Genomic DNA, 27341 nt, shown 5'->3' on the forward strand with positions numbered 1-27341 from the left:
AAAAATTAGAAATTTCTTGTTTGGCCCTGCAGGCCTAGGGGCTGTTACTACGTGCTTTCCAGCTGCACGGTGCCCCACATTCAAATGCTGCTGGTTTCCAGGGCGGGCTCTGAACAACTCAAGCATCCCAATGGTATTTTATTGCTCTGTGGGCACCTCACTGGACTTTTAATAAATGGCAGAGAGCTTTCAGGGGTTTAGAAACCTGGGAGGCTTGGCTTTTTCCAATGAGACTATAGTAGCTGCTATGTCCTCTAAGACCCAAAGTCCAAGTCCTCTAGCTCTCTACGAAGAGAAACTGGTTTGGGGAGATACCCAGTTTAAAATACAGGGTGTGGGGCTTCCCTGGTGGCGCAGTAGTTGAGAGTCTGCCTGCCGATGCAGGGGACACAGGTTCGTGCCCCGGTCCGGGAGGATCCCACATGCCGCGGAGCGGCTGGGCCCGTGAGCCGTGGCCGCTGAGGCTGTGCGTCCGGAGCCTGTGCTCCGCAATGGAAGAGGCCACAGCAGTGAGAGGCCCGCGTACCGCAAAATAAATTGTGGAGGAGCAAACCTGATATGTGGGGATATAGGGTGGTGGGGAGGGTTCTATCAAACTGATGGTTTCTATTTGGCTGTCCTAGAAGCAAGGCGGCACAGTATAAAAAGCACCGAAAAGTATTAGGCTTGGAGTCAGACAACCCAAGTCTGAATGACAGCTCTGCCACTTACCAGATGTATGAATTGACAAGTAACTTACTCTTAGTTTATTCTCTCCCAGACGTCATGGAAGGACTAACAAAGCCCAGTATCTGAAATCTCTCTATCTACCTATCTATCTATCATCTATCTACTCTCCATCTATCTTACCCATACTAGTTTCCTTTCTTTTCGCTCTGTCTTTCAACTAACCCTGCAGACAAGGGCTTCAGCTGTCATATTCGGTGTTATATCTGCAGACCTGGATGAATTAAATCCGAAAGTGGTGAGATAATTTGATCACCTGACTACAGCATCATTACTGGTAAATTTTTGGGAAATCTTAGAGAATGGAAGAGGATTTCACACAGAGGTGAATGTTCTACTTTCCCCCCAATATAGGCTGAGCCCCGGAATAAATCCTAGACTGGGTAATTACACAGATCACTTTTGTGCACGCTAAAGCAATGTGCGGACCACCCAGAATCCAAGAGGACGCACTCAGCGTCAGAGCAAGGAGTGTCGTTCCCACTTCTTTTTGTGGTGGGGTTATTTGACCGATAAAGCAGGTAGTGCCTGTCCTACCCCACGTATCTTGATTTCAGTAAAGTGTGTGAAAAAGGCATTTGTAGTCTCACGGACAAGAAAAAATTGGGGCTGCAAAATAATATATTTAGGTAGGTTCTTTACCTATCAAATAATCATAGACAAAAGTATGAAACTTGACCCAAGAGGGTGTCTAGGGATATGGCAAAGTTATGTCAAACCATAGTTTAATGATAATTAGCACTTTGGATGGCAAAACCTAGACTCAAAAATGTCTTAAAGGACCATAGATAGACAGAAATAAATAAAATGAATTAGAAGGGAAAGAAATATTTTTTAAAGCTGGTACGTAAGTACTGAGACATGACTAAAGTGGGGAAGTCTTGACTTGAGTGGCTCATGTGGGAAAGAGAAAAAAAACTACAGAAATTCTAGTTAAATGCAGACATAAGGTGTCATTGGTGCTGCTCCAAAGACAATCCAATATTAGGCTGCGTGTACAGACTGTCCCAAACAAGGGAGGAGAGCACTACGAATTAGGAGGAAGAAGACAAACTGGAATGCTTGTAACTAGGCCATCAGAGCTGATGGAGGCTCTGAAAACTGTGCTACAGGGGATGGCCAGGGGAGGAGGAATGTTTAGCCAGGAGATGGGAAAAGTGGATGGTGGGTCACAGAGGTGAGCATGACAGGTGCCCTCCCAGTATGTGAAGGGCCACGATGTGCAGATGGTTTGCTTTCCTCTAGGCAGGCTTCAGAAGAGGCACTAGGGCCAAGGGGCAGCCTCTGGAAGGAAGCAGTTTGGGTAAAATATAAGAAAAAAACACACCATTTTTCTTAGCATCTCTGATGTCCAGTAGAAAATGTGAGACTGGAGTCCAGGAAAGAGGTCTGAAGGTAGAGCGAAGAGAAGGGTCATCAACACAGAAGCTGCAAAATTGGTTGGGATTTTCAGTGTCCTCTGCCACCAGTAGCCCAGAATCGTCACACGTACATCTTCTGGGTTCCTCTTCATCCTAGGGGCACTGCTCTTCGGAGCACCCCTTCTCTTGAAAGCTTCTCTCACCCTGGAACTTCTTGGCCAGCAGACAGAAGGGGGCATCCTGTACCCTCAGCTTTAGAAAGGACCAGTCTGACAGCCTCCCACCTCCGGAAAGTGACCTAAGTCTGGGTGAGATGTCGGCAGTCCAAGGACCTGGAAGCGGTCCCACTGTATATACTATTCTCTATCTTTTTTAGAGTTCCCAGAGCTGGCACCCTAAAATGCAGAGTAAGTTTAGGAGATGAGGGGTAGTCAGAGAGAAGGGGTTTTTATGCCACCTGACCTCTGAACTGTGGATGGAATCCCTGGAAGCTCTCTGAGGTGCCGCGAGATGTTACTCTGCCCAGCAACAATGGATAATCAAGGGCTTCGATAAAACAGACTGATTGGATTTTGAAGAGGCGACGGGGCTCTCTTAAGGTGCAGAAAGGGCTATTCAGGGAGTTGCAAACTTTGTTATGAATGGACAGACACCCTCACGGCACCGTTTTCTCCCTGCTGCTCAGACGAGCACAGGCACACGCCTCTCAGCCTTCCGCGGCTGGGACTCCGAAGGAGGCACTCGGGTCGGAGCAAAGCATTCGTGTCGCCCCGGGCCCCACCGCGCCACACACACACACGAGGGGAAAGTGGGCAAAGCGAGGGGGTTGGCGCCCAATCTGGGCACGTTGGAGCTAAGCACCTGGCCTTTGTTTGCGAGTCGGAGCGGGGTAGGGGCACCCTCCCGTCGCCGCGGGGCGCGCGTCTCCGCGGAGCTGGCAGCGCGGCGCGGCGCGGTGCGGGGGAGGCCCCACGGCCCCCGCCCGGGTGCCTGCGCCGTCCCCCGCCCGCTCCGTGCGCCCGGCGCTGCGCTCTACGCGGGCCCCGCGGCCGCCGCACACTTGGCTGGGGCGAGAGGCGAGAGGGTAGGCGGGCTGCCTGGCTGGCGTTGGCGCTCTGCAGTGCAGTGTTAGCCCAGCTCCCTATATGGTCGGGGATTAGCTCGGCGCTGCTGAGGCTGAGCCAGGAGTCGGAGGAGGAGGAAGAGGAAGAGGAGGAGGAGAAAGAGCGCAGCAGCCGCGGGCGCACGCCGAGCGGCTGCCGGGCGAAGCAGAGGCGCCGGAGGCAGGGGCATCGCCGGCGCCTCGGGAACCATGGCCGAAGGGGCAGAAGGAGGCGAGGACGAGATCCAGTTCCTGCGGACTGTGAGTCTCCACGGCGGGGGCGAGGCGGCGGGCAGGTGGGGAGGAGCGCGGAGCCGGGCGAGGAGGGGCTGCGCTGCGCCGCGGTGTCCGATGCGCGGTGCCCGAAGCCAGGAGCCCGGCGCGTTCTCCGCACCAGCGGGGCCGCGAGGGGGCTGCGCGGGAAGGGGCACCTTCTCTCGCCTGTCCCTTCTTCCCCTGACGCCACCCCCACCCCAGACCTCCACCTCCACCTCCACCCCTCTCCGGGCAACTTGCTACTTAATCCGAAACCTTTGATGCCCAAACTTCCAGCCAGGGTTTGCTCGCTGTTGTTCTGACCTGGAGGATCAGAAGTGGAGGCTCTCGCCCCAGAGTCGGCCCCGCTCTTTCACCCCAACACTCCACCCCAGCCCCCTGTCGCCTCCTCCACGCACTGGGGAACCGCCAGAAGGAACCAGCGGGGCAGGGGCGAGCATGGGGCACCGAGAAGTGGGCGCAGGCGCTGGGTCAGTCCTGGGATCGCTCGGAAGGGAAATCGCCCGCCACTGCCCCTCGCACGTTCAGCCCCAAGCCGGCAGCTGCTGCTGGAGCGTTGCTTGACTGTGCCGAGTATAAGAGCCGTGGCTTCTGCTACCCGCTCTTCCGAGCCCCGCAGGACAGGGAAACCCCAGGCTCTGGCTCCGCGTCACTCAGGTCCCCTCCCTGGCACCGGAGGGCGCTGCTCCGCTCCAGATTTTAGGGGAAGTGGCGGGGTTGGGGGCTGGGGTGGAGTCTGTCGTAACCACATCCACCTTGCCCCTTAGGAGTTGATGTGAAGGTTTTCGGGTGGGGGTGGACGACAACCAGTAGGGGTGGGACATTGGGGTGTGTCCCAGCTCTGATTTTCTCCAAGTGACCTTGAGCGAGTCGCATAATCCGCCCTTCCAAGCCTCAGTTTCCTCATGGGTAAAATGAAAAAAATACTACCAGCATTTCAGGGTGATAAGGATTAAATGAGATAGTGAATGTCATAATGTTTTGTAAACGGTAAATTGCTCTATAAGTGTTAAATCATTTTATATGCGCTGCCTAGCCATCAGGGATTGGAATCCTTTCTCTCCTTCTCTTCAAGTCCACCTTCAAACCTGCTCTCTGAAGATCACAACTTAGCTCTTGTCCATCTTTTGCACCATTCCCTCTCCTTCATGGAGTGCTTCCTTACAATTCCCTTTAGTTTATCTTCCAAACATGGTTTCTCTTTTGGGAGTGGGACTTGGGTCTCGTTTGGGACCCAATACCCTTTGGTACTACCTTCTGATACTGCAGAATTATCCATCTCTTCATCCTGGCTCTGATCTGCAGACCCAGACCCCATCCTCATCTCTCACACTGCACACAAGACAACCACACATACCACTCCTTACAGCCCTTTTGCTGTAAATCTGCCTGTTCCCACCAAAGCCCTGTGAGATCCTTAGGCTTTCCTTCCAACAGGTGTTCTTGGTATTGCGTGGACGGCAGCTCAGGTGCTTCCTGCCTTGTGCCTTCCTCAATCAGTCATTTCTTCTGCTTACTATTAATGATCTTCTAGGTATTGTTGATTGAAGAAGTTCCATTCTGACAGACAGGCTCAGTGTTGGGTAGATGACCCAGAGGGTCAAGGCGAAATCCTGGTGGTTTTCTTGAGATCCGATCCTATGTGTTTCCCTTGGCTTCTGTGGCCATCTTTCCTGACTTTTCCTCTCCATCAGGCAGTGTCACTGTTTTTTGGTACATCTGTAACCAAGGCTTACCGTAGAGCAGTGCTTCTTAAACTGTTTGTGTCATGGACATCCTGCCCCTAGATCAGAGCAGGTGGGCCCCTTTTAAAGCCCATTCATGGCCCCCCGTGTGGTTCAAGGATCCAGGTTAAGAACCTGTGTTGCAGAGGTACTGCATGTCAGTTATGGCTTCTACTGAAACCTGCAAGTGACCATGGGGGCTAGTGACTCCAAATGTGACATTGATCCTTTTCCTTCTAGTAATCACCTTAAGCATTTTTAGGTGTGTTCCCCAGTAACCCTATGAAGTAGCTTAACTTCTTCATCTTTGGCTTATTGGGGAGAGAACAGGTGATGAAACTGAGGCACAGGAAATCAAGTGACTTGGCCATGGTTGCCCAGCGAGTTATTGATCACTGTCATTCCATAATGTTAAATTAAATTCCCACTAGAGTGTGACATTGAGCATTACTCCAGAGGTTATAGTCTTAGGAATATACTGAGGGCTTCCCTGGTGGCGCAGTGGTTGAGAGTCTGCCTGCCGATGCAGGGGATGCGGGTTCGTGCCCCGGTCCGGGAGGATCCCACATGCCGCGGAGTGGCTGGGCCCGCGAGCCATGGCCGCTGAGCCTGCGTATCTGGAGCCTGTGCTCTGCAACGGGAGAGGCCTCAACGGTGAGAGGCCCGCATACCGAAAAAAAAAAATATATATACTGAGATGAGAACTGCCGCTTTCTGAACGCTGACACTCTCCCTCTGTATCCATGAATTAGACAAAATTATTTCTCCAAACCTAACTGATGTAAGTTTTTGATCTGCACAAGATTTTGGTTTTATCTTGCTGCTTTTAGAGGTGTCAGGAATCATAGGGCTGTGCTATCAGTGGAAAATTTTCACTTCTGACCAAGACTAGGTTTGAGAACGTAATATTTCAGTTTAAACTCCCCCACCTACCTTTACCTTAGAGTTTCTTTCTTTTCCCAAAACAGTATCTTTGAAAGTGTTTTGGCCATATGTTAGTCATGTAATGCCTCTTCGCCTTAACATCGTCCTGGACCAGAAGGTGGTTGATTTTTGACGATGAAATAGAATTCTGTCTTTGCAACCGTGAACTTTAGAGAGTTGCTACTCCAAGAGCAGAGGCTTTCTAAGCTACATAAAAAAAAACAGACCATAGACTAGTACTGTGTCAAGGACCCTTGTCAAATTGTTGATGGTTACCGTGTCCTGTTTATCATGATAGTGACAAAAATGAAAGCAGCTAGAACTATCGATGACCTGAAATGGACCAGGATTACTGCAGTAATCCCTGTAGGCGTGTGTACTGGGGCTTCAGGCACTAGCTGGGTGGTAGTGTTCGTCCTAGTTGCCTCCTCTGATACATTTGAAGCCCACCCTCTCCTAAGTTGGGGGCAGGTCCTACACAAGGGGTTTGGAAATGTAAGCACATCATGTTAACTAAAAGCTCCTATACCCCAAACTTGAAAACGGCTGTGTAAAACTACTGATTCTCTCCTGGCCTTCCGAAATCATCTAAGTGATTCGTCATGGCAGTCATCTAAGTCAATGAGAGCGAGTCAGCCAGACGGATAGACCTGAGAATTTTCTCGAAGGCTACAATTTTCTCTCCCACTGCTGCTGGCAGTGGCATCATCCTCCCTTCCGATTGCTCTTGCTGACGTAGCCGGTGTCACTGTCACTGTCAGTGGCTCTGAAGCTGCTCAGAAGCAGATAAACCTGCCAGCCACCGATCTGAAAGCCAGAAGTTACGGCGAGAAGAGTGACAATTACCCTATCTCCAGACGGTTGGTGGAGTGGCTGGCACTGCATCATGCTTTGAGAGTGCCAGGAAGAAGATGGTCTCTCCCCCCGATTTTTTTCCCCTTGGACTACAGCATCCATGAAAAAAGAGAGAAGGGAAAACCTCCAAGCCTCAGCTTGCTGTTTTAAAATGCCACAGCCTTCTCTTTGCCAACGCCCTCTCCACCACAAAGTTAACTGAGACAGAACTCAAAATGAGATGGCATTCGTTTCTATTAGTTTCCATTAAAGATAGGTCATAGCTGCCTCATTTAACCCTCCTCGTAGAAAGTTGTCCTCCTTCATCTAAATTTGCAGCTCTCAAGCAACGGGAGAAGGCACTTGGGCTGAGAACTGAGACTGTTCCCGTGGTCTTGGCTTCCACCCTACAGGGTGACTAGGACAAATCCCTGAATTTGAGCTGCGTGAGCTCACGTCGGTCCAGAGCACGTGCTCGTGCCAGGTTGGGATGACAGTGAACTTTCCTTTGGTGGTTTATAGATTCCTGCTTGCTTCTCCCCTCAGCTGAGTCCATTTACATAACAGGGGCTTGTTGCCAATGGCGTGCTTTTGGTAGCTTTTCCTCAGGGAGGCGGGGCGAGGAGGTGGACAGCAGTGACTTCTGCCTTCAAGCACATCGGCTCTCGGGGCGACGGTGCTTGGTGATGGAGGGAGTGCCAGAGTGCAGACCCAGTACCAGGTGTGTGTGGTTGGAGAGCAGGGCTGGGCTGTGCTGCCGAATCAGATCTAATGGTTAAAATGGCAAAAACGCAGAATATTCCCACGCTCTGGGTCTCCCAATATGGCTTCGCACTTTCTCAGTCTCTTTTCCTTTGGCTTTGGAAAGCTGATCTTACTAAGGAGCTGTAGCAGGATAGCTGGACACCTGATATCCCCTCCTTTCCAGGGAAATGCCCTGGGTGGATGTAGAAGGAAGCCAGTTCCTTCTCACAGAAATTAACTTGCGTCAGAAGGTCACATCAGCACGGGGGTGGGGGTGGGGGTGGGGGTGGAGCTTCTCCCCGGAGGCACTCATTGCAGTGACCAGGGTTGTCCTGGGGGATTGGGAGGTGCCGCGCTCCAGGGAATGAGTTGATGGTGACTGTGAACCTGGAAAGGTTTGGCATGCGTTGCAGCCCAGTGTAAGAGGAGTGGGACCAAGTACAGGTCTGCAGTTGAATAAGGTGTGTCTGACGTCTGAATATTTTTTCTGATGCGAATATGATTGTCAAGCAGGATGAGGACACTTCAGGTGAAATACATTTTTTTTCACAATTCTTTATTTCTTTTCCAATACTGAATTAGAGGAAGACAAATATATTTCCTGGCTTCCTTAGGGTTGATCTGAAGGGAAAAATTGTTGGAAAAGAAAGGGTGGGAGGAATTTATCTGGAGAGCAAAATACCCTGGTAATTATGTTTGAAGGATTTGTACTGAAATAGATCTTATTATGAATATCTGTGTTCACTTGCCTCTGTTGCTTTTTTTGTGATCACCTGTTTTCACTACTTGCTGGGAAGGATTTTTTTATTTCATCATTTGACTCTTCCTTTACCTTACAACTTAAAGTGGGTTTAGTTTAGAAGTCACTGGCTTCATCATTTTCTAATTGACTTGCATCCTCCTGCCTGATTCTTCCCAATCTCTTGTGTAGACCCTGGAATGTCTTCAGAAACCAACACACCAGCTCATTTCCCACAACCCTGCATCCGTAGAAACTCTTCTTTATTAGCTCTGTCTTTAAGCTACCCTTAATACAAGATTTATCCAATAGCAGTGGAATGATAGAATAAAAAAATTGAACTCGGAGGCAGGAATTCTTATTTCTAGCCCTAGCTCACTGTGACCTTGAATGAGTCCCTTAAGAAAATGGAGATCTTCCACACTGTATCGAGGTAGAACTTGCTGTAGTCGCTTCGCAGAAGTGTCACGAGAGGCAACGGTCATCCCAACAGTACGTCAAAGGGGAGAAGAGGGTGTGTTTCATCGGGTATTATCATTGTGTTTCTCCTGCATGAGGAAATCAACCCTGCCTGTGACTGGATCTTGTCGAAAAGTGCATTTCCCCTTCCTCTAAAATGCTCTCTGTCTCAGGGCCTCGCCTTCATCCCAGAGTCGTTAGACGGTCTCCAATGTTGGTCCAGCCCCAGCATATCTGGGAAATTACTTGACTAAAGCAAACGCCAGCTTCCCTCAAGCTATTTGACTAGAAAACTTGATTGAGAAGACAAGTCAGTTGGTGCAAGAGCCTTCAAAAGGCCAGGTAGGTCCCCAGGATTCCAGCCACCAAACAGAACCTTCAGTTATTTTTCATCTTCTCAGATAATTACCAAAGCTATGATTTCCCATTGGACCGCCTTTTCTTATTGAATCCCTTATCTCTTCCCTTCAAAGCTACCCCTCCCGTTTCCTCCCTCCCATTTCTTTTATGAGCCCCACTGTCCTTTCCCCCAGAGCACTGGGACCAGCTTTCTTATAAAGCCCACCCTGCTTTTCCTCCCAGGGATATTGCTGCTTCAGTCACGTCTGTTTGGAGAGTCAGGGCCTTTGAAAAGTTCCTTTCTGGCCGCACCTGGATGAAGCAGATGCTTTGTGGTGGGATCCCAGCCAATGCTGAGGCTGCAGGGTACCACTTCTCCCCAGGGAGCCACGTCGGGTCCTCGGGCTTCAGGCTGGCATCCTCTCAGCCATCTTCCTGTTTGGAAGCCGGTGGGGTATTTTAGGGACAAAGACATTTCCAGCCACTGCAGCCTCCTTTGCTTCAGTGAGTTTTGCCATCATAGCACCTCTTCAACTCAGAGAGAGGGAATGAAAAGTGCTGGCACCTGGGTCCTGATCCCGCTACAGGGATGGGCCTTGTGAGGTGCCAAGATTGTTTTTTTCCCTCCTTGTGTCATTTCTGATTCCTGATTGTTAGAAAACAAAGTTCAGATCAGCTCTGAGACTGATGATGCAGTATTCAAAAATAAAAGAGCTGTGTCTCCTCTCCTCAAATGCACTTCTTCCCTTGTCTAGCTCAGAGCACATTGCTGACTCTACAGGAATGCTCTGGGCTATTGTCCTTTCAGGCCGGACACGGCCTTACCAGTAGGAGACACTGAGGCACGAGGCCCTGTTTTTCTCTTTGTTGGTTTTGTCTTTTTCTTTCACCTTCCACCTCCTTAGACAGTGAACCTCATTGATTACAGGTCTCCCAGCCCCCATTCAGGCTTGACTACTTGAAGAGGTCTTACTTTATTGGATCTGGTGCCCAAGAAGAAGGACAGCAGACATTATATCCTAAAATCAGATCACAGAGAGACTGAAAGTTTCCCAGGAGCCATCCCCTCCGGGGTGACAGCTGCTGGTGGCTGCTTACTTTTCAGAGTGCAAAGGAGGCAGGAGAGAGCTCTAGAGACAGAAGCTTACAGGCCATCAACAGTTTTCTACTGAGTTTAGTTTACGTGTGGTTTTATGCCATGGGAACCAACCCGTGTGATGCGCAAGGCAGCGCAACTTTCAGGAAAGTGTAAGAATGCAAATCTGAGTTGGCGTCAGTGTCAGTGTGACCCAGAAGGCTAACTTTTTCCTTGGTCTGCCTCTGGGATGAAGCACTGACTCAAGAAATTCCCTCTATCAAAGTACAGAAATGCAAGATTGTTAGCTCAGCAGGTGCCGTTAATGATTAGCATCATTAGCAGAACCAGTTTCTGAAGAAATAGCAATTGGATTGGTGACACCTGAGAGCACTTGGGAGCACTCCTGAGAGGAGCAAGCCTGGGTGAGCACTGCACTGGTTCTTGGGGAACCCTGAGTAGGTAGAAGAAGCACCAGGGCATGGAAGTCTGGGTTCTGGGGGTGGTGGCACAGAGACTCCATCTTTATCTACCTATGACCTTTGATCACAGGAGAGGAATCCCTGAGCTGCATGGGAGAAAGTGGCCAACCTCATTTCAGGCATTGGGAAGATCGCTGTTCGCAGCCAGGACTGGTGCTAATAAATACTTTGTTTTAGATAATTCAGAATCAGAGACAACAGTTAGAAAAAGAAAGCCTCAGATTGCTATAAGATGAGGTGACTCCACTTCAAACAGAGTACTAAGGCAGCGGCTTCCCGAAGAAGAAGAGTGTTCAAGTGACAAAACTCCATTGTCAGTTATCATATTTGGTGATGTGTTGCTCATCGTTATACCAAGCAAATGCTCCAGAGTCCCTGAAACCAGATCAGGGACGATTAGAACAATTCCTACAGCAATAAAGGAGAATGCCAAGGAGAGCTGCCTATCCTCCAACAGAGCAAATAGAAAAGGCTCTTACTGGAAGGTACCTGCTTCTCAAACACACCGGTGACAGGGCCTGGCATTTACTCTCTGATAATTTCACAGTTGAGTTCTCTAATGGGCCCGAGCAGAGAGAGCTAGTCAGTGGGACTACAGGAAGAAATGGAAAATTCTCCATCAATGGCACCTAAATGTTCCACAGTGTAAGAAGTATTGATTGGCACTGCTGTACTGTATGCTGTGGACCAGATCCAGACTGTAAATAACACCGGGGCGGTAAGTGGGATTTAGTTGGCCACAACTTCACATTGAACCAAAAGCTGACTCCAAGCAGTCTCATCAAAACAGGGCGGGCAACCCAGGAAAAGTGTGAGCCCCTCAAGAGCCCCTTCATCTCTATCATCCAGGACACATAGATGTTGCTCTCAACTATAGCAGCGGTCCACCTCCAAGTCGGCCTCTCTTCTGTCCAGGCTGCCTAGAAAAGAGAAGTCCAAGAATAAACCATAGTGGGGTCTTGAGCAAATCTCATTTCTTTGCAAGAGGGATTTTAAGATGAAAAACAGAACAGAACGTACCAGTCAAATGGGTGAACTCAGAGCAAAAGCATTCGCTTTATTTGGCGGCATTTCCATCACCAGATACCTGCAGGACTGTCTGCCCTTCCCTAGGTTTTAGTTCATCCATTTCTGAAGACATGGCAATAATGTATATCTCCGGGATGCCTTGAAAATAGGAGTGAAGAGATTCTGAGTCTCCTCCGGGAGAATTAGATATGTGTCTATGGAAGGAGTAGCTTGGAATAAAAGAATGTTTTGTTGCCCCATTGCCTGAAAAGTTTCCTATCCGCAGATTATAAACTCCAGGAACACAGAGGTCTTAAATTCAGTCTACTCCAAATCCCTAGGTAACAGCAGATTAGAGGGCTCACGTTTAAACACTTTTGGGGCCAGGCAGGTAACTAAATGTGTGAATCAGGCTTTATTTGCAAAGAGAGATGGGCCCAGTCTACACATTCAAATAAAAAAAATTCTTAAACGTGGCGAGCCAAGCAAAACACATCCGCAGCAGGATCCTGAGCTGTCTGCCAGTTTGCAGCCGTGGATGAACCCTCAGATTCTGAGTGAATGCGCTCCCTGGAATGCATGAATATTTTTATGAGTAGGATGGCGCTCACAATACACATCAAGGTCCTTGGATGAAAATGTCAACATAAAAGACAGTGTATCATCTGTTTCAGTGTATAAGAGAGAGATGGGCAGGCAGACAGATTAGTAGGGTTAATAAATGATAGACTGGATCATCAAAATGTATGCAGATTGTGTCAGCCTTTAAACACCCTTTAAAATTGTCATATAGATATAGATATCATGAAATATAAAGTAAGCAGGGTATCCATGCAACCTTTATTGGCCAGCCTGGACCTTGGCAAGTGACTGGGAATTACATAGATGAATAAGACATCATAATGTTCCATGCCTCCAACAGCTGGAGGTCACGAGGGAGCTCAGTCTGGTTTTGAGGTAGCGAGGATATCACTTCAGATGCATTTATAACAATTAATTTCACTTTTCCATACCTCTGTGGTACAAAAAATTTCTTATTAACATCTATGACCTTGGGGACGTTTCTTAACTTCTGCGCTGTTTTCTCGTGGGTTAAATGAGGGTAGTAATAGTGTGTCTCTCCAAGCGTTGTTGTGAGGATTAAATGAGTTAATCCACGTAAGGTGCTTGGAAGAGTGCCCAAAATATAGTTAAGTCCTCGGTAAATATTAGCTATTAATATCGTCTCAACAACCAGTGTAAAACAGTGACATTAGTCACACTAGCTACTCCAAATGTCATTGCACATCCATTTTAAAGTTGGAAGGTACAAAGGGACGATGCCCTGGGATTATTCCATGGTCTGGATTGCTGACATTCTGCTTCAGTATAATATGACCAGGCCTTGTGAATGGAAATGAGCCTTGGAGGGACACGGCCCCAAGTGCACAGACTGAAAGGTCAGTTCTCAGAGTGTCTACTGTGCACAACCTCTTGATGCAAATGTTGATTGACTCTTCCTGTGGCAAGTTTTGATTACCTGTATCAGCATCAGCGGGTAGGCAGCGTGGCTTGCAGAATCCTAAACACAAGCAACACATTGTCCTTGGTTTCGGGAGATTTCTTTTCAACCGATGTCTTAAGTATGGAAATTTGCCTTTCAGGGAATTCGCTGTATTTTTAGCAATTCAAGGTCATCCCACTGTAAAGATCTGGCTGTGCACCTTACCTGATCCCTTCTCATGTCTGTGGATGCAAAGCCTGAACCTAAAGTAAAGCTTGATTTTTGTTACGTACTTTCGTGCCCTCTCCTCTGAAGGGTCCTGCTGCAGGCAGTGGCCCAAGCTTCTGATTTTTACCTCCCTCCTACTCTACCGAACATCATTTCCATTATTTCTCCTCTGCTTTCCGTGGAATTAAATTTGGATAATGTTGGTGATTTAATCTTTAGCAAGAATTTTCCCTTCCCTGGATGAGGATAGATATTTACCTAGTTAAAATTCTCTCGTCCTTGAGGAGTGTAATGGGAGTCTAGGTGTGTAGGCTGGCTGGTGGTTCCTTGTTTTTGATGAGGTTGTAGCCCCTAGCTGGCTCTTTATTTTCATTCATAAAGCTGGTCCCAACAACCGAAACAATTGGGCCAAGTAGATGGGAAGTTATATTTTAAAAAATTAAAGTGAGATTTCCCCCAGCTAATAGAGAATGGACGGGGGGCTTTTGATTTCTTTAAAGAAAGGAGGAGATTTTTTTTTAGTACTGAATCTGGATGTTTCACTAGCCATAAATTTCACTTTTTTAGTGTTGAATAGAAAACTAAACTCTATGGATGAGCTATTTCATTGAATCTAGCCTCAGTTTCCTTCCTAATCTATAGAATGGTGACTGTCATAATTAATTCACAGGAAGGGGTCAGGATGAAATGACCACACCCTGAGTGTCACCAGAGCCAGGCCCTATTTTGTTACTATTGGCTGCCTCCTTCCCCCCAACATCTGATAATGTCTGCTGCTTGAGGATGTCCTCAGAAAGCATACTTTATAAAATATAAAATGCTATAACGATGTCACACATGCACATTAGAACCTGGGCAACAGTGAAGTCTGATTACATATGTCTGGAGCTCACTATTCTAATCAAATACATTTTAGATCAAAATTATTCTGACATATTTATTTTTGTACATAAATATTATTGTAGTGACTCATAATTAGGCATAATTGTGCATGATCACATAAATGACTATAATTAGTATAAATTTTGCCTAGCCAGACCAATTTTTTAAAATTGTATGTCTTAGTTCTCTCCTATTATGAGCCTTAAAGTTGATGGTTTCTCTGGTACCCCCGCCATTTTCAGATCACCATTATCATCCCTGTCATCAGGGTCAACACCGTCGTCACTTGTAGTCTTTGATAAGAGAGTGTTTAAGAGCTCAAAGGTAAAACAGACCTGAGTGTGAATTCTCGATTGATCATTTGCAGGCTGTAAGACCCTGACTGTCTCCTCATCTCTAAAATGGGAATATTGATAACTTTTCATGTAGCTTTTGAGATCATTAAAGGTGGTAATGTTTGTAGAGCTGTAATGAGCACAGTATCTCATACTACGCATATTTTCTCCTCTGTGCTACAATATATGATGTGACATAATACATATTCTCATGGTAGGTCCTCCTCCCCAGTGGATGGGGATTCCCTTTGCCAGGTCCCCAGCACCCATGCTCAGCCTGTGCTTCTACGAGCCACCTGGGATTCTGAAGCAGCTGCTCTTCAGTGATTCGGGAACTGTTTAGAGGGTAGACAATGTACTTTAAAACTGTTTATTTACTACGATTTCTAACTCAGTTAATTGGAAAAAAAAAAATCTAAATAGCTCTCCCACCTGCTCCCTAGAAGCCTTTGCCAAATGAAATCCTGTGGGTGTGCACGTGTTCCTGCTTGGGTTTCTGCATGTAGGAAGGTGGCAGTCCCAAATCGTGTTCTTTACGGACAACAGGAACCTGGGCCTGACTTCCAGCTGCCTTATAGGTGATGACAAATACATTTACTGATTCTTGGGCTTTGCTCTGGTCTCTGGCTGTGCTAAGTGCATGTCACTCATGTTCATGTCCTGGTGAACCTTCCAGAATACATGTAAGAAGGCAAATAACTCACAGAGCCCAAAGAGGCTCTGCATCTATGTTAAACGCCCCACATCAAATGAAAATTAAAAGTAGGTTTACTGGGGTTTTAGAGTACAAGAGATTTAAGGTTAACCTCTGTCTCACCCATAGGTTAGGTTATAATATGCTGTTGGGGAAGATATGCTCCTTTGCCCCAGACTTCTCTCTCACCGTATGACAAGGTGCATGGAATTCCTGACATTCGAGATACTCCTTTAGATTAAGGCATTATCTCCATGGTAAATGGAGTGGTCTGGGAGTGGATTTCGATGTTGCTGTGCCTCCTTTGGATTATCAGATCACCTAGAAATAAAACCTTGATCTGGGGCTTCCCTGGTGGCGCACTGGCTGAGAGTCCGCCTGCCGATGCAGGGGACACGGGTTCGTGCCCCGGTCCGGGAAGATCCCACATGCCGCGGAGCGGCTGGGCCCGTGAGCCATGGCCGCTGAGCCTGTGCGTCCGGAGTCTGTGCTCCGCAATGGGAGAGGCCACAACAGTGAGAGGCCCGCGTACTGCAAAAAAAAAAAAAAAAAAAAAAAAAAAACCCTTGATCTGGCATTATGGCATATGGGGTTGAAAGAAAAGGAATGGTCACCAGAGCACTGGCAGGTTCAATTCCGCAGTTGGTTACACTGGATCTCCTAGGGAAATAGGGGAAAGAGAGGGTATGTTAACAAAAGGAAAAAAATATGGCACCTAAAGGGTAAGGATAAGGAGGAAAGAGGCCAAGCATCAGTAACTTCATAATTTTCACCCCAATATTATTGTGTAGATGTTAATATCTTAGACAGAACTCCGTGTTTTCAATTAAGAGTGACTTGTACGTTAACTGTCTCTTTCGTACTGCTGATTTTTCTTCACCTTTCACACTTAGCACCATCTAACATACCACATATTTTATTTTCTTATTCTGTTTGTGTCTCTCCTGCCACTCAAGGATCAGAATTTTGTCCTTTTGTTTTCTTTGTTATATTCTCAGTACTAAGGATGGTGCCTGGCACATAGTAGGTCTCTGAAAATAGTTGTTGAAGGAATGAATACATTCTCACATGCTGATCTTCCAGCCCACGTCCCTACCTCATTGTGTCCTCACTGCCTGAGTTCCCCTCTCTGTGCCCTTATAGTTGGTGACACTGATGTAAATGTGTTACAGTGAAGATTAAAAACCCCAAGCATATCATGGAATCTTCCAATCCAGGCTTGGGAATATGGGGACTAATGTCTCAGTTTCTGACCTCCATGACTTACGTGAAGTCAGCTTGTAAAAAATGAGAAATGAGGATGGCTCTGACTTCACATATATGTTTACCTGACTCTCAGGACTAAACACACACGGGACATTTCTAGGTCCTTATGGAAATAGAAAATGGGTATGGGACAATTCCATATGTATGGAACATATGTCTGCTGTATATATCATTGATACGAATTTGATGACTATTGATATTTTTATACTTTTTGTGTTTCTCGGTATTTACAAACTGATGCTTATTTGAGTAACTGAAGGCTATTTTGATGTCAGTCTACCTTGGAAAAGATTTCTATGTGCTCTAAAAGTCTCTAATCTATACCAGATAGAAACCAGAAACCACTCTGTATAGCCCCTTTATTTCCACGTTGAGCGCCAGCAACAGCATGTACCACCATCCTCCACTGGCACGTGAACATGCAGATGTGGAGTAAAACTCAGCCACCATTCATATTTACAGATGAAAGGAAGCCATTCTATTAATAGTTCAAATTATTGATAATTCAAGATTGATTTTTGTTTGGCTTTGAAATGGACTTTAATACTTTCATGTTGCTCAGCTTGTTTCTACTTATATACTATCTCTGTTTCCTCCAAGCTCTAGCCCTCCTTTAGAGCCTAGAGGAACCTGGGCCTGACTTCCAGCTGCTTCTGGACCTTCTTCTGAGATTTCCTCCTGTAGGGTCCTCAATAAGACTATGGTGAGGCTTCTCTTTCTTATGTGAGTCTACTGAGGTGTTTTTTTTCCCCCCAGTGTCTACTGAGCTAAATCAGAGCTTTATTAGAGCTTTATTATTTATTAGCTTTATTAGAAAGCTAATAGCTTTCTGAAAGTATCCTAAGACATTTATAGCTAGGTAATGACCGTTGGCAATCATCTGTTAATTTTTCTGTTAGGAAACTGAGTTACTATACGTTATCCGTCTATCCATCCATCCATCCAACAAATATTTGTTGAGTACATACTATGTGAAAGACATGTGCTAGGAACTGAAGAAGATTTAAAGGGGAGCAAAATACATAATCCTATTCTCAAGCATCTTAAAGTTTAGTGGGAGAGCTTAGACATCTAAAGAACTAACAGTAGATTAGGACAAAGATAGAAGTTACACAGCCTAGAAGGAATACTTGATTTTGACCAGGGAGTCAGGGACAATTTGAAAAGAGAGGGAGTATTTGAACTGGGTGGGTTCTATAAGGTGTTGGTAGATGGAAAATGGGGTTAAAAGCACATTTCAGACAGAAGGGTCACCATCAAGTAAAACCCAGAGGTGTGAAAATATGTGACACATTCAGGGAACTATGAAGACTAGAGTATAGGGGGGTACATGGAAGACTCTTGGGAGATGAAAACTATTCTGCAGGCAAATCAGGGTGAACTGGACTTAATTCTTTAGGTAATGGAGAACCAGCTAACATGAATATAATTGATCCTAAAGATTTCAAAATATATGCTCATGTTAATTCACTACTGTGTGGGTTTGGTAAAGTAGAATATATAGATATAGATTCTGTCAGGGTACTCTTTTATACTGGTTTCTTCAGTTCACGACTGTATATCTGATACTTTGAGAATCCAGTTGGCCCTTAAAGGACAGATATAGAAGATCACTTGAACAACGGCGTCTGTATAGACGGGACTTAGAGGTCTGAGGCTATTACCAGAGAGAACCTCCACTGACAGGGACCTGGCCTTGCCCCTGGAATGGAAATGAAAGAAGAGTCTCATGCTGCACTAAACTTTTCTTCATGGAGTGAGAACTACTGCGTAGCTATAGAAGATGATCCACCTTGGCTTGGGCAAGGGGTTTAAAGTAACAGAAAAGGAAGTAGGCACTCCAAGAACATCTGGAAAATAGAAACTGATTAGCACTGAAGGGCTGTAGCTCTATTACAGGCCTTCTTGAGGTAGGACTCTGGGTGTTAAAAGTTCAGTATCAGCAGTGTCCCTCATACCTCAAACTGTTAAACTTAGGCTCCTGTACTCCTGCCAGAGGCCATTTCTAGGCTATGGAGCACCTGAGCCCTAAAGTCACAGCAGTAGTGGAATGCAGCCCTTTCTTGAATAGACTATAGGCTTTACTACCCTGGCTCTTTTTGCCTTTGGTGACCTACCGTACGGTTACATATAATAGTGAGAAAAAAATAGGAGATCAAAATTCAAATCAGCACATTCAGATGGTTTGTTTAAAATTTTGCTAGAAGTTTAGTGAGGAATATGACTGGAAAGTACTTGCTAATTATTGTTGTCTGAACTAAATAATCTGGTGCTTGATCATATTGTGCAAACTTGGTTTCATGGGACCTAAATTTCCTTTTCTCCACAAGATTGAATATCTCCCTGGGGGCAAGGTCGTCTTTTATTAGCTAGTTTGATTTCTTACAGCTCTTTCAGTGCCCATATGTGTGTGTACAGTGGCTCAGTGATTTCTCAAACGATTTTTTTATTCAGTGTTTCTGCAAGACCTCATTGCTTAGAGCAAATGGCATGTTTTAATCTAGTTACTTATAAAAAGGGACGCCACCTTCAGAAATTACAGGTTCCATTCTGAATTAGACAATGTGAACTTCTAATAGGACTGACTCTTTTCCCATAAAGTTTAAAAGGGTATGTGTGTGTGTGTGTGTGTGTGTGTGTGTGTTTGTATGTGTGTGGTGTGACTGTGATTAAGGCATTTTTGTAGTTGTTTCTGATGTATCCCCAGTGGCAAACAGAGCAGAGCCTATAGCATGTGCTGAGTAAACACTTATAGAACAACCTAATAAAACAAAATGGAGATAACAAGAGGAAACTTAAGTTTATTTGAAATCTGATACCTAAACTCAATCCAGGAAATGGAGGTAAGAGTTGGGAGTTAGGAAGACAACCATTGGTAAATCAAGATGGCGGTACAGATGGCTCAAAAGGAAGCGATCCTGGATCTAAACACAAAGACCCGGAGGGTCCTTCAGGGCAACCTTCTTACACAGGCTTGAGGCATTCTGGGCCTAAGTCAGGCTGGTCAGTTTTTACTTGTGCTACATTCTGTGGCAGCACCATTCTGACCAATTAATAGCAAGAGTAACTCATCTCGAGGTGGTGGTTCTTCAGTTTTGGGTAACATTCTCTTCATCCGCAAATTATTGGGGGTACACCATTTTATGGGTTCCCTTGTCTTCCATTCACCAACGAAACCTACTTGTACTCCTTCCTCATGCCCTCTATTTACTCCCAGAACTTATACTAAATAAAGCTAAAAGAAGAGTGTCATGGTTTTTGTTTTCTTTGTCCTGGTATCCCCCTTTCTGAAAGAGTCTCATGGGAACAGTTGCCAGCATGTCATTTTTTGCTCCCCAGCTTTCCTCCCACCGACTGACTGAACCTTCCTACACACATACTTGGGGGTGCTGCTCATAAGCTAGCTCCTCCAGCAGGCTAGCTGTGCTGTGCTTGAACTGTCCTACTTTTCCTCCCCTCCAAAGTCTGCCTCCCCAGTGTTCCTTTACATCACGATTGTTTGGTATCTTGTTACTGTTTCTATGAATTAATTTGAGCTAGGCTATTAAAGATTGACCAATGCTGTACCTAGAGAGTTTTATTTTAAAATCAGTCTTCAATGTTTTGATTCATATAAGTAAACAATAACTGGAATTGTAGGCATACTACTAGCAGGATGGCATAGATTGTAGCTACAATAAGAATAGCTACTCGGAACTACCCTACTTCCATGGCTATCAATTCCCTTCATCGGTCTTAAGGATATTGTTGCACAGAATTAAAATGAACTAAAGAGCAGTGAAATACTAGTTTTCACGGAATTGTTTCTTGAAAGTACCCACTCATTTAGCATTTGGGTTGTAGTCTGCCACTAATTCTGTAAATTTGGACTATTTCTCATTCATCTCTAAAATGAATGGGGCTAGATAATTTTTAAGTTCAGTTCCGGGTCTAATATTCTCTGACAATAACAGTAACTGACATTTTATTTATGAAGAACTATACGCCCTGGGGAAGGGTAAGCTGGGACAAAGTGAGAGAGTGTCATGGACATATATACACTACCAAACGTAAAATAGATAGCTAGTGGGAAGCAGCCACATAGCACAGGGAGATTAGCTTGGTGCTTTGTGACCACCTAGAGGGGTGGGATAGGGAGGGTGTGAGGGAGACATAAGAGGAAGGAGATATGGGGATATATGTATTTGTATAGCTGATTCAGTTTGTTATACAGCAGCAACTAACACACCATTGTAAAGCAATTATATTCCAATAAGGAGGTTTAAAAAAAAAAAGAAAAAAGAACTATATGCCCTAGTAAATATTTCATTTATTCTAGTATTCAGTGAATATTTTTAGTGCCTACTATGTACCAGGCACTGCAATAGGCACTAGGATATGATAGTAAACATGACATATGGAACTCCTTCCCTCATGAAGCTTACGTTCCAGTGAGGGAGACAAAGAACATATAAACGAGGAGTAAATGTGATTTCATATAAGGCTGAAAGCTATGAGGAAAAGTAATACATGATCAGGGGACAGAGAGTGACAGTTTGCAGAGGTCTAGGTGGTTATTTAAGGTGAAATTGTTGTAAGGTTACGTTTGAGTTGTGCTCTGAATGGTATGAGAGAGAAGCCACAGAGAACATTCATTTCTCTCTCAAAGAAAAGAGAGAGGACAGGTCAGAGGCCCTAAGGCTGGAGAGGCTGGTATGGAATGAACAAGGGGAAGATTGCAGGACGTGGAGTTAGAGGTAGGCAGGGGTCGGATCTAGCAGGGTCTTGTAAGCCTTGCTAATTGTATGTGGGAATCACATCAACCCTGTATTGTAGGTAGGCATTATTATTATCTCCACTGTACTCAGAAGAAAATTGAGCCTCAGAGAGGACAAGCAACTTCTTCAAGTTCACACATGGTCTGTCTATGCCACAGCCAGGTGGTCTGTCTCCAGGGAATCTACCCTTGACCACTGTGTTCTGTCTTTAAATAGGAAGTTGAGATGAGATTGAGTTGAGATAGTGTTCTGATGAGAAGTGGTTGGGAGGTTTTCAGAAGGGAGTGACATGGTTGAGAGCCCTGGCTTCCATGCAGTAGGAGAGAAGTGGAAGCAGGGAGACCAGTTGGAAGGTGACTGCAATGGTCCAGGTGAGGGGGTAGTGGCTTAGATAGATCAAGGTTTGCTGGAACACTGAGCCATGTCAAAGACCAGTCCATGTGATTAGGTACTTGTGCATCTTTGTGCTTGCTTTTATTTTCAAATAAACATTTAAGCTAAAAAAAATCCAAAAAACAAAAACAGTTCACCCATTTCTTCTACCCACCACCCCCCGCCTCTGGCAACCATTAATCTGTTCTCTGTGTCTATAAGCATAGATCTATATATACATATATAGATATATAGATATACACATACATACACACACACTATATATATATGTATTTTTAAAAGCCCACATTTAAGAGAAAGCATATGTATTTTTCTTTCTCTGACTTATTTCACTTAGCATAATGCCCTTGAGTTTGTCACAAAAGGCAAGATTTCATTCTTTTTTATGGCTAAAATCTATCTATCTATCTATCTATCTATATCTGTCTCACAATTTCTTTATCCATTTATCCATCAGTGGACACTTAAGTTCTTTCCATGTCTTGGCTATTGTGAATAATGCTGCAATGAACATGGGAATGCATATATCTTTTTGAGTTAGTGTTTTTGTTTTCTTCGAATAAAAACCCAGAAGTAGAATTGCTCGATCATATGATAGTTCTACTTTTAATTTTTTGAGGAACCTCCATGCTGTTTTCCATAGTGGCTCCATCAGTTAACATTTCCACCAACAGTGCACAAAGTTTCCCTTTTCTCCACATCCTCACCAGGACTTGTTATTTCCAGTTTTTCTTCTTTTTTTTTTTCTTGATAATAGCCATTTAACAGGGGTGATAGCTCACTGTGGTTTTGATTTGTGGCATTTCCCTGATGACTAATGATGTAGAGCATTGTTTCATGTAATACCTGTCTGTCTTCTTTGGAAAAATGTCTATTCAGATCTTCTGCCCATTTTTAAATTGAATTATTTCCTTTTTTGCTGCTGAGTTGTATGAGTTCTTTAGGTATTTTGGATGTTAGCTCCTTATCAGATACATGATTTATAAATATTTTCTCCTATTCAGTAGGTTTCCCTTTTCATTTTATTGATGGTTTCTTTTGCTGTGCAGAAGTTTTTTAGTTTGATGTAGTCCCACTTGTTAATTTTTGCTTTTGTTGCTTTTGCTTTTGGTGTCAGATTCAGAGAATCATTTCCATGACATATGTCCAGGAGCCTCCCGCCTATGTTTTCTTCCAGGATTTTTTTGGTTTCAGGTCTATGTTCAAGTCTTTAATCCATTTTGAGTTAATTTTTGTGTATAGTGTTAAGATAGTGGTCCAGTTTCATTTTTTTGCATGTGACTGTCCAGTTTTCCCAACACCATTTATTGAAGAAGCTGTCCTTTCCTCACTGTATATTCTTAACTCCTTTGTCATAAATTATTTGACCATATGTGTGGGTTTATTTCTGGGCTCTATTCTGTCCCATTGATCTATGTGTTTTTATGCCAGTACCATACTATTTGAATTTCTATAGCTTGGTAATAGAGTTTGAAATCATGAAGCGTGATGCCTTCGGCTTTGTTCTTTCTCAAGATTGCTTTGACTTTTCAGAAATTTTTATGGCATCTTTGTGCTCAGTATGTCTGTTTTGGTTTGGCCTCTATTTTGGGTGGAGGAGGGTACATGTGATGGTTTAATGTATTCAGATTTACCAGCGCTCTATAAATACAGAGGACTTCATCTCGTTTCCAGGTAGCTGCTCTCCCAAGAGCAGAGCACTCAGGTGACAGTGCCTTTTTTGCAGTTTTATGAGCAGAGTTGAGAGAGCCTATTTTCAAGGTTGGTGTTCAAGGTTTTCAGCCTCTTCATCCTACTGTATCTTTTTTAATACATTAGGGTTAACAACTTTTTTCTAGATAAATATCCTTTGGATCTTTTGAAAGAATAATCTTTTAAAATTGATTCATTCTTTTTCAAATATGTATTAACTTAATATTCTTGACGCCAAGCACCTTAGGGTACATTCACATGGTTAAGGCAAAATAACCTGTCCTTAAATTCATCCCATCCATTATCTTATAGCTGTTTAATTTGTTGATGTTCTTATAAAGTAGATCATTAGCTAATACCCCATTTAGGAAGATATACTGAAGCATAGTCAGGTTTAATTAATTTTTGGTAGCAAATTAGAAAGAGACTCTTCACTAGAAAATAAAATAGACTTTTAATAGTTTAACTAGAAACAGACTTCTACTTTTCTTGATGCACCTGGTGATAATGCTTCTAGCTATTCTGCAGTGACAAAAAATATACACATACGATACATATTTATATGTTACATATAGTAATTATATAATTATTTTAATAAATATATAATTAAATAATTCTGGAGTGACAAAAACATACACATAAATATATATTTATATATTAAGGTCTGAAAAATTAAGATATCCAGTGAAATGATCTTTCAAGCGTAAAGACTAAATAAAAACATTTATAGACAAAACTAATCCAAGGAAGTTTGCCACCAACAGGACTTAACTAAAGGACGTATTTTATGTGGAATAAAAATGATCCCAGGAAGAGGGTCTGAGGAGAAAGAGGAAGCAGTAAGAAAAACAAAACAAATAAAAATGGTAAACAAGGTGATATGAAACAGTAACAATAAGAGTGGGGTTTAAAAAAATCAATGTATACCCACAATTCTGGACAATAATAGCCTATAAATCAGGAAGGAGGTTATTGATGATAATTCTTTTTTATTGTTGTGGGAAGGTAAAGATATTAATTTGAGACTTAAATATGCAAGTTAAAATTTCTAAATTAGCCTTTAAAAAAAGAAAGAAAGAAAAATTATATACCTTTATAGCAAGTAAAGAAGAAAATAAATATAGTGAGGGAAATGCCAATCAATCTAAAGGGAGACAAAATGAGAGATAAAAAAATCAGATGATCAAAGTAATCCAGGTACATCAATAATTGCGATCAACTAAATGGACTTACCATCCAATTAAAGTTAAAGATTCTCAGAGTGGATACATAAACAAAATTCAACTATTTACTGTTTATAAGAAACACACTTAAGACATGCCATTAGAAATGAATAGGGACAATGCTTATCTTCATAAGAGAATTAGTTCACCTTGAAATTGTAAAAGGTTTAGTTGTTATATATCTGAAAAAATAAAGCAAAAATGGACAGTGCTGTAAGTGAAACTGATAAATCCACCCTTTAGAGGGAAATTTTAACACTTTTCTCAATAATTCATTGGTTAAGCAATCAGTAAGGATACAAAAGATTTCAAAGATACGATTAATAAGACACTACATATACATACGTATAGAGACTACACATTATTTTCAAACATACATTAAGAAATTACAAAAGTGATCGTATACTCGGCCAGGAATAACATTTTTAGAAAATCAGTATCACACAAATCTACTCTCTCATCACAGAACAAATTAGTTAGAAGTGAATTACCAAAAGATAGCCTTGAAAAAAAAACATGTTTGGAAATTCAAGAAACACACTTTCTAAATGACCCATGAGTCAAGTAAATCATACTAGATATGAGAAAACACTAAGTTAAGAAGAGTTTTGAAAACATTATGTAGCAAAATTCATGATGTAATTCAAGCAATACTTAGAGAAAAATCTGTATCCTTAAAGCAGAGGTTAGCAAGCTTTTTCTGTAAAGGAATAGATAGTAAAATATTACTAGTTACAGTCACAACGCTGTCACAACTACTCTACTTTGCTACTGTAGCACAGAAGTAGCCAGGGACAATAGGAAAATAAATGGGTGTGCCTGTGTCCCAGTAAAACTTTATTTACAAAAACAAGATTCAGTGGGCTCTTGGTTTGCTGACCTCTGCCTTAAAGGCGGATGTTAGAAAAAGAGAATGGTTGGAATAAATGACTAATCATCTAACTTAAGAACTCTTAAAACAAAACAGAAAATAAACCCAGAGAAAGGAGGAGGAAGGAAATGATAAAGACACTAGCAGAAATAAATAAAAAGAAAGACTCCCTAAACCAAAGCCAAACTCTGGTTATTTTAAAAGACTGTTTTAGCCTGGGTGCTCCAGAAAGCAGAACCTTAGGTCAAGACTAAAGTTACTAGCACTTTTTAACTTGAGCGGTAGAAGCCCAGGGCTATGAGAGTGAGGTAAAAAAAGAGTAGCAGAAAGCACAAGGAGCTATCAAAGGGCACAGCGTGTGGCCCGTCAGCACATTCACTCAGCAGTGTGATCTTGCATCCAGGTGACAGTGGAGGGGTGATCCAGTGTGGGTGGGCTCCATAAGAGAGAGAGAGAGAGAGAGAGAGAGAGAGAGAGAGAGAGAAACAATGTGGTCAAGAAAATCCAAGAATGCACATCGATTTGTGTTGCAATATGCAGACTAATAATGCTTCTCAAAGTCTGACAAGACTAATGTAAAAAAGAAAGAAGGGGCTTCCCTGGTGGTGCAGTGGGTTGAGAGTCCGCCTGTTGATGCAGGGGACACGGGTTCGTGCCCCGGTCCGGGAGGATCCCACATGCCGCGGAGCGGCTGGGCCCGTGAGCCATGGCCGCTGAGCCTGCGCGTCCGGAGCCTGTGCTCTGCAGCGGGAGAGGCCACAACGGTGAGAGGCCCGTGTACCGCAAAAAAACAAACAAACAAACAAAACAACAAAAAAAAAGAAGGCGTGAGTAAACAGTATTAGGAATAATATTTTTAAATCTCTGATGCAGCAGAGATTTAAATGATAAGAGAATATCATGAATCACTTTATGCCAATAATTTTGCAAACTTAGATGTTAGGTCAAATTCCTAGAAGAGTATAAATTAGTAAAACTGATTTAAGATGAAAAAGAGAATTGGAATGCTCCTAAAGACTATTAAATGAAATGAATTACTGTATTAGAAAAAGTTTCCTTCGAAAACACAGGACTAGGTAATTTTATAGGCAAATTCTACAACGGCAAAAAAAAAAAAAAAAAAAAAAAAAATCAAGCAACTGATAATTCCAATCTTGCAAAACCTTTTAAAAGAGTGTAAAGAGAAGAGAGACTCCCAAATTAATGTATGAGGTCAATACAACCTTTACACCAAAACAGTCAAATATTATTTAAGAAAGGAAAGTTACCAAATTCACTTTTGAACATGGATGCAAAATCTTAAACAAAATATCATCGATTGAATTTATCGATAGATGAAAAAGTTATGACTATCAATTGGTAAAGCCACTTTAGAAAACAAGTTAGCGTTGCCTGATCGCATACACACAGCCTGTGGTATGTTCTGGATACAGCCTCTAAACTCATACATATGTATATGAACATGTGTTTAAGCATGTTCATAATATTGTACAAACAACCGCCACACCAATCAACAACAGAATGGCAGAGCGTGTGCATAGCATACATGTAAATAAACAGATTTATAGAGAACAGTGAAATGAATTCTCTCCCTGCAACCATGTGGCTAAATCTTATGAACATCATGGTAAAGAAGCAAGTCCTCGAAAACTACAAACATTTGTTTTCTCTTAAAAACAAGCAAAACCAAACAATATTATTCATGGGTACTTATACACGTGATA

At 43.6% G+C, this 27341-nt stretch overlaps 1 protein-coding gene across 2 annotated transcripts in view; it reads left to right on the forward strand.

The window, feature by feature from the left end:
• Positions 1-3317: 3317 nt before the first annotated feature.
• Positions 3318-27341, forward strand: part of RYR3 (ryanodine receptor 3) — a 555614-nt gene continuing 531590 nt past the window's right edge. For both annotated transcript variants that reach the window (XM_049705467.1, XM_049705468.1), the window contains exon 1: positions 3318-3450. In XM_049705467.1, the coding sequence (XP_049561424.1) occupies positions 3400-3450 (51 nt within the window). In that variant the 5' untranslated portion in view covers positions 3318-3399. The remainder of the gene's footprint in view (positions 3451-27341) is intronic.

This window comes from Orcinus orca, chromosome 2 (genome assembly GCF_937001465.1).
Source record: "Orcinus orca chromosome 2, mOrcOrc1.1, whole genome shotgun sequence".
Lineage (NCBI taxonomy): Eukaryota > Metazoa > Chordata > Mammalia > Artiodactyla > Delphinidae > Orcinus > Orcinus orca.